The 13,841-nt window shown below is 61.4% G+C and overlaps 1 protein-coding gene across 1 annotated transcript; it reads right to left on the bottom strand.

Moving 5' to 3' along the window:
• Positions 1-4,403: 4,403 nt before the first annotated feature.
• NCKIPSD (NCK interacting protein with SH3 domain) lies at positions 4,404-13,841 on the bottom strand. The gene is made up of 13 exons (XM_051852467.2): positions 13,560-13,841; positions 11,388-11,497; positions 10,991-11,195; positions 10,728-10,818; positions 9,950-10,476; positions 8,788-8,958; positions 8,560-8,646; positions 8,333-8,471; positions 8,175-8,255; positions 7,881-8,009; positions 7,697-7,789; positions 7,414-7,586; positions 4,404-5,289 (listed from the first exon to the last, which is right to left on the bottom strand). Exons 1-13 carry the CDS (start codon positions 13,728-13,730, stop codon positions 5,086-5,088), a joined length of 2,181 nt encoding a protein of 726 aa, XP_051708427.2. The 5' UTR covers positions 13,731-13,841; the 3' UTR covers positions 4,404-5,085.

The raw sequence follows: 13,841 nt of genomic DNA, 5'->3' as shown, positions 1-13,841 counted from the left end.
CGGGTCTGGCCCGCCCAGAGCGGTGCCTATGACATCATCACCAACCAATGAGGTGGAGCGTTTTCTTGTCCTGGACTTCGCCGCTTCCGGGAGGCGGGGCTCTCGCGGGGCCCGCCTCCCGGGCGCCCCACGTGGCCGCCGAGAGCAGCCTGGGTTGGGGGAGCCTCCCCGGGACCCTAGGACCTCCCGTGGGTCACATCTCCGCGGGGGTACCCCGTGCCGGCCCCGGCTTCCGCCTCTGTAGAGGTGCGGCAGGGGCAGGCGGTTGGATAGGGGCTGGAGGAGGAAGGCCGGGGTGGTGGTTCTGACAGCGCCTTTGCTCTCCACCCAGGAATGAAAGTCCTTTGCTCTCCGGTCTAGGAGTGAAGGTCACAGCACCTGACGCTGACGGAGCGGAGGGATGGGCGGCGTAAACCGGTGGTTAGGGATGCTGAGGTCCCACAGGAGGCGCCTGAGGCTCTTAGCGATCCGGGAAGGCTTCCCGCAGAAGATGCCTGGGCAGCGCGCCTTGATCGACCACCAGATCAGCTTCTGCGAGAGAAGGGGGAGCCACCCTAGGTCTTGGGGGCTAAGTGGGCAAATGTGGAGGAAAGCAAAGGAGCATGGCCGGGACAGGTCAAGTTTGCAGACTCAGCAGGAGGGCTGGCGCCGACCTGAGCCCACCGCAGGCGGGTCTCCACCTGCCTTTGTGGACCCTGTGGAGGCTTCGCCCTCCCTGTCTGCATGCACCTGTATGTCGCACCCTCAGTGGCAGGCCCTAATGCACTTCCTGGAAAGACACAAGCCTCTGCCTCCAATGCCAGCCTTGCCCATGGAAACATGGTTGGTCCTCATCCTCTTTCATGAGCTCCAAGCTGGAGGGTCTTCCCAGGACCCAGAAACCTGGGTTTCTATGGGCCCGGTGGAGCGACGGCATGGCAGATACTGCCACCAGCACTGTTCTGCCTCTCTTCCTCCCCACCCTGTGTTTGCCTCCTCCTTTCTCCCAGCCCAGGGTACCTTTCCAAAGCCAGGAGCTCAGAACTCAATGCAGAACTCCCATGTGGGTGGCAGGGATCCAAATGCTTGAGCCATCATCTGCCGCTTCTCTGGGTGCACGTTAGCAGGAAGCTGGAATTGGTAGCAGAGCTGGGACTGGACCCCAGACACTCTGATGCAGGATGCAGGCATCTTGAGTAGTGCTTTAACCCACAGCACCACAATGCCTGTCATGGGGTGGGCTTTTTAATAAGTGGTGCTGGGACCATTGGATATACATATAGAAAAAATTAAATGAGATTCCTAATCGCCACATCATTAAGTCTTGGTAGATTCGACATCTGGACATGAAGGGAAAGACAATGCAGCCTTGGGCAGAGACCACAGAAGATCTTAAAGATGAATTACAGTGCAGTGAACTTCCTTTCATCAAATCAGCATTGGAGGGAAAAAAAAAAAAATTGCAAGATACAAAAAAAAAAAAAAAAAAAGACTCCTATCCCAAGTACATACTACAATCAGTAAGACTGATCAATCAGTCGGTGTATCGGGAAGACATCGGAACAGGTACTTCACAAGAGAATGCTCAAGTGGCTAGTAAAGTGATCAGGTGCTCAACCCCTTTAGTCATCGGGGAAAAGCCAAGTAAAAATAGGTGCCTCCTTGAGCCTCCTTTTTGTACCAGAATATCTAGAATAATAACGACCATTTCAAGTTTTGGAAAAGCTAGGAGCTGAACTCTCAGACACTACCAGAGGACTGTGCATTGGTACAGGCACTTTGGGAGACTATTTGGCAGTATCTGCCTGGGACTCTGCAACTCCAGGTTAGGGAAAGTAACCCCCAGATTATGCAAACCACCAGCAGCAAGACAGGTACAGCAATGCTCCCGGTAGCACTGTCGGTAGCAAACACTGGAAACAACTGGAAGGCTCTCAACAGTGGCTGGAGGAATGAGGGTGTGTCCCATACGCACTGGGAATGGACAGGCTGCAACCACACACTGTGACAGATGCATCACAGAAACTTAATGGTAAATGAAGGAAGTCAGACACAGAGGTTATATTGTATGACTCCACTTGGATGAAGTCAAAAACAGGCAAAACTTATGATTTTCTGGGGAGGAGCCTTGGGTGGGCATCTGGCAGAGGCTGTATCAGAGTCACTGGCGTCCAGCCTCCCCCCCCCCCCTTTTAAGATTTATTCATCTATTTGAAAGAATTAGAATCTTCCATCTGCTGGTTCATTCCCCAAACTCCATCCAGGTCTCCTATGTGGGCGGCAAGCACTTGGGCCATACTCTGCTGCCTTCCCAGATGCATTAGCAGGGAGCTGGATTGGAAGTGGAGCAGCTGAGACTCGAACTGGCACTCATATAGGACACCAGCCTAGTCTGTCCTCCCCCCCTCCCCGACCTGGCTCCATTTCTGATCCAGCTTTCTGTTAGTAATGCTCACCCTGGGAGGCAGCAGGTGATGGCTCCAATACCTGAGTCCCTGCCATCCATGTTGGAGACCCAGATGAAGGTCTTGGCTTCAAATTGGCTCAGGCTCAGCTGTTGGGAGCATTCGGGGAGTGAACAAGCATATGGAAGGTCTCTATTTCTCTCTGCCTTTTAAATATAATGAAAACAAAATATATTTTTATTATAGAAGGCAGTCAGCAATCGAGAGTGACTAAATAGGCTCTGGGGTTGATGACATGTATCTCCTCACCTAGGTAGTGGTTACATTAGCATTTTCACTGTTCTCATTCTTTTTCCTGCTCTTTGAAACTGTACTTTTCACACTGTTACTCTTCCATAGAAACGAAAGACCGTCCTCACTTAGTGTTTACTTCTGTAAAGGGAAAGCAGGTGGATCATCTGCACTCAGCCCCTCATCCTGGGGTTGCCTTATGCGCACACACAGTGGTCCAGTGCGTGCCCAGACACGGTGCTAGCACCTGCAGCCATCCACTTCTAGGTGCCATTTCTGACCCCAAACTTGAGTTTTTCTTCTTAGTCACCTCCACTCCCTTTTCTCTGAGGGGTTAATTCTCATTGCCCTTTCTCCTGCCCAGCCCCGACCCACATCTACCTCTGGCCAAGCAGCCAGAGGTGTCCTCAGCACTTCCCTCCGGGAGGTTGTCTGGCCAGTCATCATCATTACGGCTCCAATTCTGTGTTGTGAGGCCATGAGCAGGGTGTTTGCTGCCGGGACCCAGCCTCTGTGTAACGCTGTCAGCTGTGGCTTCTGTGTCCCTTGCACACGGAGCAAGGCTCCCTCGTCCAGTGCTGAAGTGGGTGAAGGCTCTGCCTTCTGCCAGTGGCCAATGAGGGACATCTCCCCTTCAGCCTCCCGCACTTCATGCCCATGGGGTTCCTGAGGACCTGTTTGTGGGGGTCCCACCCTCCACCCTGTGCTGCTGCTTGCTGGGGGAATAACTGCTCCCTGCCTTCACAGCTCCCCAGTGGAAAAGGAAAAATCATGGGGCTGGTGCTGTGGCATAGTGCGTAAAGCCTCTGCCTGCTGTGCCGACATCCCATATGGGCGCTGGTTCAAGTGCCAGCTGCTCCTCTTCCAATCCAGCTCTCTGCTATGGCCTGGGAAAGCAGAAGATGGCCCAAGTCCCTGGTCCCATGCACCCACGTGGGAGACCTGGAAGAAGCTCCTGGTTTCAACTTGGCCCAGCCCTGGCAATCTGGGGAGTGAGCCAGTGGATGGAAGACCCCCCCCCAACTTTGCCTTCAAATAAATAAATCTTTAAAAATAAAAAACGGTGACCACAAATCACAGTGTCAACGATTCTGGATGAGTGGGATCATATGGTGAGTGCAGAGTTTTGGGTGAAAAATGAAGGGAGTTGCTGGAAACTTCTTCCAACTGGGGCCTGCGTGGGGTGCCCGACTCTCCTCCCTACGCAGGGAGAGCCTCTGGGCTAACCTGGGAGCCCACGGAGACACGACAATGCACTTTCTGTCACAGTCTGGCCCCTAGTTCCTCTAAACAGCTGTGCAAACGTAGCCCGACGGTGGTTAAGATATTCTTTTCACCCTACCATCATCAAATCTCTTCTGGGGTTGTAAAATGAGAGGACTGTGTCAGACTCAATGACAAATACGGGAAATCAGGGTGGACCAGGGGCCCAGGCGTCCAGGGCTGCGAGGAGGGCCTGCTGCAGTTAAGAACAGCTGTGGGTGACAGGGGACCAACAAGGGAGAGGGGGTGGCATTCAAAGCAGACAAAGATGTAAGTGAGCCTGCAGGTGGACAGAGGGAGGCGCCGCGCTGGAGCCCAGGAGGAGTAGAAGCTTAGGGGGAGACACTGGAACAGGGCTCCAGGGCCACTGCTTCTCGGGCCTGACGGCACAGGCTGGGCTGCCAGGGTCCGGGGACCCCTACCACCCTCCTCTGCCGCCCAACAGCATCAGACAGGGAAGCCCACTTCCAGGTGCCTGTGATTTATTTCCTAAGGTGAGCTGCAGCACATCAGAAAATACACATGGCTTCCAGTCTGCATTTTCAGAGAGAAAATAGATTCTGTCGTTGGCATTCTCAGCACCATCATCCCGTGCCGTGAGGCTCCAGGATGGATGGCCTGTCTCCAAGATCCCGCTTTCAAAGCAGCAGCTTGGCCAAGGCCTCTGGGGGTGGGAGCGAGGGGCAGCGACCCCCTTAGGGGTAGGGGCACATGAGCAGCACTCACTGCAAAGCTAAGGCAAAGAACAGAGCTGGTGGGAGGTGCCTCCCCTCACCCCAAGGACATGGCTTGCTGAGGCCCAGGACACAGACCAGGCAGAGCGGGGCCCTGGCCCAGCCTGGAGCAGCGGCAGGACTGAGCGCGCATATGGGTAGGGGTGGGGGCATGCTGAAGAAGCGGCCTACCAGGGGAGAGAGGGCTTCAGCTTGTACATTTCCCCTGCCCCAGTGTAGCTCCCAGACCATGGTCCCCAATCCTGCACTTGGCCCCTTGCATGAGCACTACTTCAGGTGGGGGCTACCTGCTCAGGGCTCAGGTCCCTTCTATCCCCTCTTCCCCTCACTGTCAGTGCAAAACATTCTTAGGGCCAAGCCCCTGAGTCCCCTGTACCCTGACTGGGGCTGCAGGGAAGGAGAGAGGGAAGGTGCTAGCTGGCGGTCTCTCCCAGCACTGGGAATTCCTTGCACATCTCTCGGACAATCATCCGGTCCATCTGGCACTGGGGCGAAGCCTCTTCCTCCGTCAGGATGCGCCGCAGAGTGGCCTGCAGGTCGGACAGCCGGTGGCGGTGCTGCAGGTAGGGTGTGGAGCGGACCACGGCGTGCATCAGGGAGAGGTACTCCATGCGCAGCTGTGGAGAGAGCAGCCAGCTCAGACACCCCAGGGAGGCACTGTGCCAGCCACCAGACGGGGACAGGCCACTCCTGCCCCATGGGCCAGCTCCCACTACCTGAACATCCGGGCTGCGTCCCCAGCGCCCAGAACCCGCCTTCACCGGTGGCTCAGGCAGCCTGTGTGTCCTCCCAGCGGCGGACAGGCCCAGAACCTGCCCGCCCAGTGAGGTCCTGCTCAGCCTTCAGAACTGGGCCCTCAAGGTGCTGTGTCCGTCTGTCAGAGGCCCTTTGCGTCCACCCGGACATCTCATTCACACCTGCAGCTTCAAACAGGGACCCACCCTGGCACCCCTCGCCTCAGCCTCTCCTGTGAACTCCAGACGAGAACATCCCACTGTTCACCTGCTACTGCCTGCACGTCTCCCAGAGACCTCAAACCCATAAACCCACCATCAACTCGTGATCCATCACCCTCCCAAGCGAAGGTTTTCTCCTGCTCTTTGTCCTAATAAAAAGCACACAGTTGCTGCAACAGTACGGGTCGGAAACCCGGGAGGAGTCCAGCTCCCCACGCATCCCACGTGCAAGCCCGGCCTAAGACCTGGCCATCTTACATTCGCCACAGGCTCTGAAACCATACTCCCCACACCTCGGGCTTAACCCCTGTGATGTGACCCCCATCTCTTCCTCGAGACCCCCTCCCCACCCCCACCCCAGCCCTGTCTGCTCCCTCGCTGTCTCTCACAGAGGGATCGATGGCCAGGCTTCACCCTGCTAACTCCCAACCCTGGGAGGGAGAACCAGGCGGCGCCCGCGCCTCCCACGCCAGTGTCTAAGCTGTAGACCAGCACGGAGCCAGGTGCAAGCCAGAACTTCATTCAATTCCGCCAACCTCAAACCGACAGGCAACATTGCCGGGGCGCCCAGCGCTGTTCTCTGCCGCGTCCGTGCTCCCGGCGGCACCGGTACCCCCTTCTATCTCCCAACCCTAAACTGCAGACAGCTGGCCTTGAGCTTCGTGGAGAAGACGGAAGCTCTCTCCTCTCGGCAGCCCCTCCTCAGAACAAGCTGCCCTGGCTCCTGTCCAGGCGGCCTCCTCCCCAGAGGCCGGCCCTTGGCCAGCGCTTGCTGGGCCACTCCTGGCTCAGGACATGCACCAGCACCTCCCACCTTTCAAAGGCTTCCTGACCCCAGCTCTCATTTCCCCTAACGACCCCCCCCCCCCATTTTCTGCTTCCCTTCACAGAAATTCACAAGCACTGTCTCCACGTACTGCTTCCCACGGCCCCTCATTCCCACTCCCAACTTCCTGCCCACGCTCTGCCCTCCATGCCACGGCGCACCAGCCCATCGCCACTGACCTCTGGGCGACTGCCAGGGGCCAGTCCTCAGCCCTTGTACTCAGGCTCCTAACGGTGCTGAGAGGGGTTGGCTGCTTCCTTTCCTCCACCGGACACGTGGCTCTGGGGCTCCTGCTCTCTCGGTTTCCCCTGGGCCTCTCCCTGCTGCGCCCAGGCTGACCTGGCCATCTATCTCACCTCCCAGGTGACCGCACCGCCACGGGCTTCTCATCCCATCTCGGAACAGACGATTCTAAAACCTCGCTCTGCTCCCAACTCGCTTCCCATGGTCCCCCTGGTGCCCCGGGCACCTGGGTAGCCGGCAGGTAGCTCCTCAACCCCGACACACCAGCAACACAACGGTCTTGCCCAGGAAGTCCCTGCTCCTGCCTTGCTGCTGCCCGACAATCGGGGCTTCATCCAGCCGCAAGCCCTGCCCGATCCCCTGCAACACCGCAGACCGGGCCGCGTCTCGCCACTGCCGCGGCACCCTGGTGCTTCCTCGCGGCCTCCTGCCTTCCACTCTGCGGGTCGGGTCCCTTCCCTGCCACAGAAGAGCTCAGAACTTCCTGCCGCAGCCATGCCCATGCCCCCCCATGCCCCCCCATCCTTACTTCCTGCCCCTCCAACTTTCTCCAGATGGCCTCAGTGTGGCCCCCCGCTGTGTCTTGCCACACCTGTCCTGGTTCCCAAGTGGTCTCCCACACTCGCCCGGCTCCGGCAGGGGCCCTGGCCCCTCGCCTCCACCCAGCGTCACGTCCCAGTGTTCACACAACCCCCACCGCGGCCCCGGCCAGGCACCTTGTCCCCGGGCGACAGGTCGGCGATGTGTCGCACGGTGATGTCGATGAGTGCCATCATGTCTGTGTGGTAGAAGATGGCGGCCGTGGAGGGGCTGCTGAACACGTCCTGCAGGAACTTGAGGATGGAGTGCGGCGGCTGGGGCTCGTGCGCAAAGATGCGCACGGGGTCATCTAGGAGGCAGGAGTCACAGGGGTCAGGATGGCCTCTGGGGTGTGCCAGAGTCGCCCCGCGGGGCTGCAGGGGACCGCGACATCACGGCACACTGGCTCGGCGCCCTCACCCCCTCGGTTCAGCAGCAGCAGCAGTTTCTCGGAGAAGATCTTGACATTGGTGTGCTTCCTCAGGGCAGCCATGATGATGTTCTGCTCGGGGGCTGAGGAAGGGCACAGTGTAGACAAGACAGACGCTGAGGCCAGACGGCCCCCCGGGGAGCCGGCCACCTCCCGGCCAGGCCCCCGCCCCACCTGGCAGGTGCAGGTTGAGCGCCAGCAGGAGGTTCACGCACAGGTCTGGCAGCTGCTCCGTCGTGTCCGAGGGCAGTCCATCCTCAACAATGCTCAGCAGGAACTGGGCGAAGGGGGTGCCCAGGTGTTCTGGGAGGGGCACAGGGAAGTGAGCAGCTGCGTCCCTGCCGCCTACCAACGGGACTCAGCCTCCTTGGCTTTCTGGGAGCCTTGGAGACACCCTAGCCCTGCCAGGCGAAGGTCAGCAGGTGCCCAGGCCCTGCGTTCGGCCGGCCAGCCACCCTGCGGTCTTACCGTAGTGTGCGTAGGGCACCGCTTCCCCCATGGAGAAGACCATGGCCAGGACGAGCGCAGAGTAACAGAGTTTCTGGTGGTCTAGCAGGCAAGGAAGGCAGTCAGAGCTCCCGACAACGGCGGGAAGCCCGGCCCACCCGCCTGCCCAGCGGCCTCACCCTGTGTGTCCGTCTGCATGTCCCTTGCCAGCTCCACAGGCAGCACAGAGGACACGAGGGTGGAGATGATGGCCGCGTCCAGGCTGCACATGGCTCCGAAGCACTTGAGCAGCAGCAGGCGCAGCGAGGCCCGGTGTTCCTGGCAGGGGACCCCGCGCACTCAGTGCCCAGAAGCCCCACCCTTACCCGGGACCCTCTGCGCCCCCTCCCCTCTGTCCTGCACACACCATTTGGTAATAGGCCACCAAGGCCAGGACAGACTCGAATTCATTTCTCTTGCACATCTTCTTGCAAACTTCAGGGTCTGCGTCAGTCTGCAGGGGAGAGGAGGTGGGTCACCCAGCGTGAGCTGAGCACCTGTGTGCAGGGGGAGACTCCCGAGCATTCAAGAGGGCCGGGGCAGTGTGGGGGTCACTGCCCCACCCTGGGGGACGTGCGGGGCCCCCACCCCATACCAGAATGTGCAGCAGCTCCTCCAGGTAGCAGCGGATGACGCCCTCGTCCTCATACAGGGCCCAGCTCCGCTGCTGGGCGTCGTCCTTCCGCCGGGCCAGGTCCGTGAAGATCACCTCCAGTCTCTGCTGGTCGTGGCAGACCTGCCCCGAGGGCAGCGCCGTGCTCAGGTCCTGGGGGGAGAGGGGGTGTGCCTCACTACATGCTCTGCCTGCCACCATCTCCAGGGAGCCCCCAAAGCCCGGGCCCCCTTGAGCTCAAGCCCCTCATGGCCCGCTCAGGGCCCATGGTGGCCTCCCAGGGCAGGACAGGGCGTGAGACAGTGAGGGGGTAGAAGGATCCAGCAACTTGTCTGTCCTCCCAGACCTGGACAAACACCGCCCAGGAGGTCAGGGGCGCTGTCACTCTGAGTGTGACGTGGAGCCCCCACTCGTCCATTCCCCACGGTATCCAGCTGTCGTCGACCCACCCGCCACACAGCCCTGCTAACCAGGCACTGGCTGCCATGCCCAGCACAGGCAAGCCCGCTGCTCCACTGCCCCCACTCCAGAGGGTAGGAAGAGCCCTAAGGAGGGACCTTGGGCACATCTGGCCCCCTTCATGGAATGTGGGTCACTGCCCCCAGTCCTGCTGCTGACCAACAGCCAGATCTGGGAACGGACCTGTCCCAGCCTACAATGCCTACACACCTGCTCCCTCTCGTCCAGGTCCGTCAGTGCCAGGCCCCCGTCACAGCTCTCCAAGCACCCATTCTCTCCGCCCCATGGCTGCCATGGCCCGCCTCGCCCTCTTTCCCTCCCGGCCGCTCAGACATGGTCTCATCTTCCCCGGTCCGTGTCTCACCTCCTCCCCACCACCAGCTCCCTCTCCCCAAGGCCCACCCCGCGGGCTTTCTTCTTCCGCTTCCTGCGAGCCGTTCTCAGTCCTGCTGCACAGCCCTTGTCCGGGCTGCACACACGCCTGAGTGCACTTCCTCCCTGCCTTCCTTTCTTCGTGGACAAGCTCAAACGTCCCCAGTGCCCAGCACAATGAAAGCCCAGGGCTGGCGCTTGACAAGTCCCTGTCTCACACAGGCTGGGCGAGCAGGAGAGCGGACGGGGGGGTGTGGGGGTGGCAGGGTGGACTGAGGGTGGGGAGGCTCCTGGCCATGCTGCCCACCCTCACCTTGCCCTCCACCAGCGAGAGGAGGACCTGCTCCATGACAGGTGAGCTGGCCGGCACCGAGGCCTGGATGTGACCCACCACGACGCCGATGGCCACGCGGCATAACTCGTGGCTCAGGCCGGTGTTTCTCCGCACAAGCTCCATCAGCTCTGCCCCAATGGTCCTGGGCACAGCGGTCTCGGCCGCTGCCTTCTCCTCTGTGCTGCCCAGGCTCAGCGCACCCAGGGCCTCCAGGGGCTCAGGGGCTGAGGCTGTACCCACTGCCACCTCCTCGGCAGTGGGCTCAGGAGATGGCACCTTGGAGGGAGGGGGCAGGGGCTGGGGCTGGGGCTGGGGCTGGGGCTGAGGCTGGGGCTGGGAGATGGAGGTATGGGTCCCTCGGCGGGGCACGGGTGGGGGTGTGGGGGAGCAGCTGGGTCCCAGCTCAGACGGGCTGGAGCCGGTATAGAGTGTGTCCAGGGAGGTGCTGCTGACTGAGGAGCCGCTGGACACAGAACTGCCCCCGCAGGGTGTGGCGCTGCGGCCGCCTGTGGGCAGAGAGTAGATGCTGTGCTGGGCCAGCCCCCAGGGCTCCCCGCCCTCCTAGCCCAGAGCCCGTGTCCCCAGCCCTGTTCCTCTGCTGGCTCCTGTTTCCCCACCACGCCCAGAGGCCCCAATACCCCAACGTGGCAGCCCTGTCTTTATCCAAGCCTAGAGCCTCATCTCCCTGATGTGGACAGAAAAACCATTCCAAGCCCTGGGTGCCCCCAGCCCAGAACCCCCACCCCTGCCTTCTCACCGCTCCCTGAGACCACCAGGGCCTCTCGGTCCCGGCGCTTCACGGGTGGGGGCGGCGTGGTGGGTGCTGCCCGGCGCGGCTGTGGCGGGATCTGGGAAGACAGAAATAGGGTCTGGGAGGACGGGCAGCCGTCCAGGCGACAGCCTGGCTGGGGCCCTGGGCTCCGGGCAGGGGGAGGGCTGCAGGGCTGGGCTGCGGTGCAGAGCCCAGTGCATCCCCTGAGCCTTAAGCTCCGACCCCTCCCTTCTCCAGGATGCCCTCACCTGGTAGAGGCCGCCATCTGCCCCGAGATGCTCAGAACTGGGCAGGCTGTGCTGCCGCTCGAACCCGGCTCGACACATCCCATTGGGCTGCCGGGCGGCTGCAGCATCCAGATGGTGGTCACTGGTGGACGGGGTCATCGCTGCAGCGCTGGAAGCCGAGGGGCCTCTGCGAGACAGGGTCTCTTTCCGGTGGTGGATCAGTTTCCTGACAGAGGGCCAGGGAGACTCTCAGGGGGTGCGGAGTCCTCACACTTGCTCCTCCCACGAACACCATCTCCCCCGCCGCACCCCGTGCGCGTGCCCTGCCAGTCTCGTCCCCTGCACATCTCTGGTGGCCGCTGAGGGTCCCCGCCCAGCACGCTCTCTGGGAGGTGCCACCTCCACCCGCCGCACTCACTGGAGGACGCCACGCTGTTCCAGGCTGTACTTGCCCCCGTCCCGCATGGCTGTGTTGTGCACGGCCTCGATGGCCCGGTCGATGGCTTGCAGGACATCTTGGTCTAGGCCCTGGGGGGCAGGGGAGGCCGTCAGGGCTGGGGGAACCCATGGCTGAAGCCTGGGATGCTGGGCATGAGCACAGAAGGCAGAACTAGGACGCAGAGTGGGGTTCACAAACCGTCCTGCCGGGGAGCCAGGACGCAGGGTGGCCCTCGTGTGGCCACCCACAATTTTATCCCACAGGGAGGACCTTGGCTGAGATGTCTGTGAAAGGCAGGGCTTCAGAGCCACGACACAGCCCAGGGACCCCCAGCTTGAGGCCAGGAGGGTACACCTCGTCTATCCCGGGGCTGGGCTCGGAGCTCGTGCGGAAAAGCCAAGCAGGACGATTCCAGTGTCTGGAACCCTCGAGAAATCACTCTGGGGCTTGCTGATCCTTCACAAAGCCAAGGTCACACCCCAGAAGAGCCCTGTCCTCAGGGAGCCCTCTGCAGGCCCTGGGAGCCGAGAACGGGCCAAAGGGACCTCCCTCCCCATCCCCGCTGCTGGCCCTCCCCCAGGAACCTTCCAGACTTCCCTGGGAAGTGGTTCTGTGTTGTGGGATGGATGCACATGAGAAAGGGGCCTGGCCCCTGCTCCAGGTTCTGTTGCCATCTCGGGCAACCCCGCCTGCCGGCACAGGGTAGCGTGTGGGGCAGCAGCTGTGGGACCTGATGCCCCCCACCCCACCCGCCCCGGGCCCTCATGGTCCATCAGGCTGCACAGGAGCTGGAGCACCGAGGTGGCCATGGCCCCTCCGGGGGGAACGGGGCATGCCAGTGTGCAGCGAGAGGGAGTGACACCAGAGCGGAACAGAGACACGCAGAGACACTCAGAGCGCCTGAGAGCCACGGACGGCCCGCGAGAGTCAGAGACAGACAGACACGCAGGTGGAGAGCCACAGGAGACCGACAGCGGGCCACAGAGACAGGGAGGCTCGCCGAAAGACACGATGCAGGCCCCGACCTATGCCCAGGACGGGAAGAGGAGCCTTTGATGAGACCCCAACCCCACAGAGGCTTCGGTCTGACGCACTCGCTCCAGACCCAGCAGCCGGGTGCCCAGGGCCTCCGCTCTCACCCCAAGAGCAGTCCAAATGGGATTACGCTGAGGGTCTGGGAAGGAGCCCCAAGGGCCCTGGGCCCAGCCCCTCCAGTAAGACCAGATGACACTTCCAAATTTATCTTGTTATTTCTGTCCTCAACCAGGCCGGGACAGGATGTTTCCTAAGGCTAGGGACTGTCTGGCACGGACAGGGCGGCTCCGGGCCCACCTTCTCCCCGGGGTCTGGACAGACTGGCTGGAGATTCCGCACCCCAGCCCCGGGAGCAGGATCTGGGACTGCAGCATCCATGGGAAGGAAATGGGGCCACGGTCAGACCACGAGGAGGACTCACTTCCTCCTGACAGGAGAAGCCTCCACTCCGGGCTGGGCACGAGCGACAGAGCTTCGCTGCTTTGGGAGGAAGGAAGTCCCAGAAGTTGGGACCGGAGGCTTGAGGAGCAGCGCCAGGGATGTCGGCGCGGGCTGGGGGCCTGGATTCAAAGGGGAATCTGTGGGGCTCTTGGGAAAAGCTGATTACAGCACAGGGCTTGGGGATCCCGTGAGGGGTGGGGTCCAAGTGGGGGGTTGAGGGCCTGGAAGATGGCTGGAGAAACAGGTGGTGTGGAAGGTGACCCAGGTCTCAGCGGAGGCACAGCTCCGGGCCGAGGTTCGACGGGCAGAAGGCATCAAGGGTCTGGGGTCTCAGGGAGTGGCTTAATTGGCCAGCGTTCGATAGGGTGGGAGTCTCAGGCTCTGTTATTCTATGACGGAGGTTCCTCTGCCGGGCGTTCCGGGTCCTAAGGAGTCTCAGGTCCCACAGTGAGTCTTTAGGTGTGTCTGGGGTTGGCTGTCAACAGCCCGGTTTTCGGCAGGGGATGCTGGCTCTTGAGATTCTCAGTCGCCATTGGTCTAGGAATCTCAAGGGTCAGGATCGCAAACTTCCTGTCTGCTAAAGGTCCCGGCCGCTGGTCCCCGAGCGTCGGGGTCCGTCCTGCGGGGTCCAGTCACAGGGGCCGTGGAGGCCGCGCCGAGGAGGGGCACACTCACCTGCAGGCGATGCAGGTAGGCGGGTGGCACGTAGCCTGTCTCGCCACTGCGCGCCCGCGCCGCCAGCCACCAGTGCGTGCTGCTGCGCTCCAGCACCAGAAAGGTCTCGCCCGCAGCGAACGCCAGCGCGTTGGGCTCCGCCGAGCGGAACGCATACAGCGCTCGGTACATGAGGCCAGGCCGGGCCGCCCCGGTGCCGCAAAAGCGGCAGGAGCTGCGGAGCCAGGACGCCAGGCCAGGAGCGCCGCGCCGCGCTCGTACCGCCCCGTGACACACCGCGCG

The sequence above is a fragment of the Oryctolagus cuniculus genome, chromosome 10, assembly GCF_964237555.1.
Source record: "Oryctolagus cuniculus chromosome 10, mOryCun1.1, whole genome shotgun sequence".
Lineage (NCBI taxonomy): Eukaryota > Metazoa > Chordata > Mammalia > Lagomorpha > Leporidae > Oryctolagus > Oryctolagus cuniculus.
Note: the sequence above shows the minus strand (reverse complement) of the source record. Positions and strands in the feature narration are given on the sequence as shown.

Bases quoted from the DNA above. Each gene is read 5' to 3' on its own strand.
- NCKIPSD (XM_051852467.2), bottom strand. From the start codon at position 13,730: ATGTACCGAGCGCTGTATGCGTTCCGCTCGGCGGAGCCCAACGCGCTG. The intron at 10,819-10,990 runs GTGAGGGCATCC...CTGTCTTCCCAG, and splicing joins CAGATGGCGGCCTCTACCAG to ATCCCGCCACAGCCGCGCCG. The intron at 7,587-7,696 runs GTGAGGGCGCCG...CCTGCCTCCTAG, and splicing joins GCTGCTGCTGAACCGAGGGG to ATGACCCCGTGCGCATCTTT.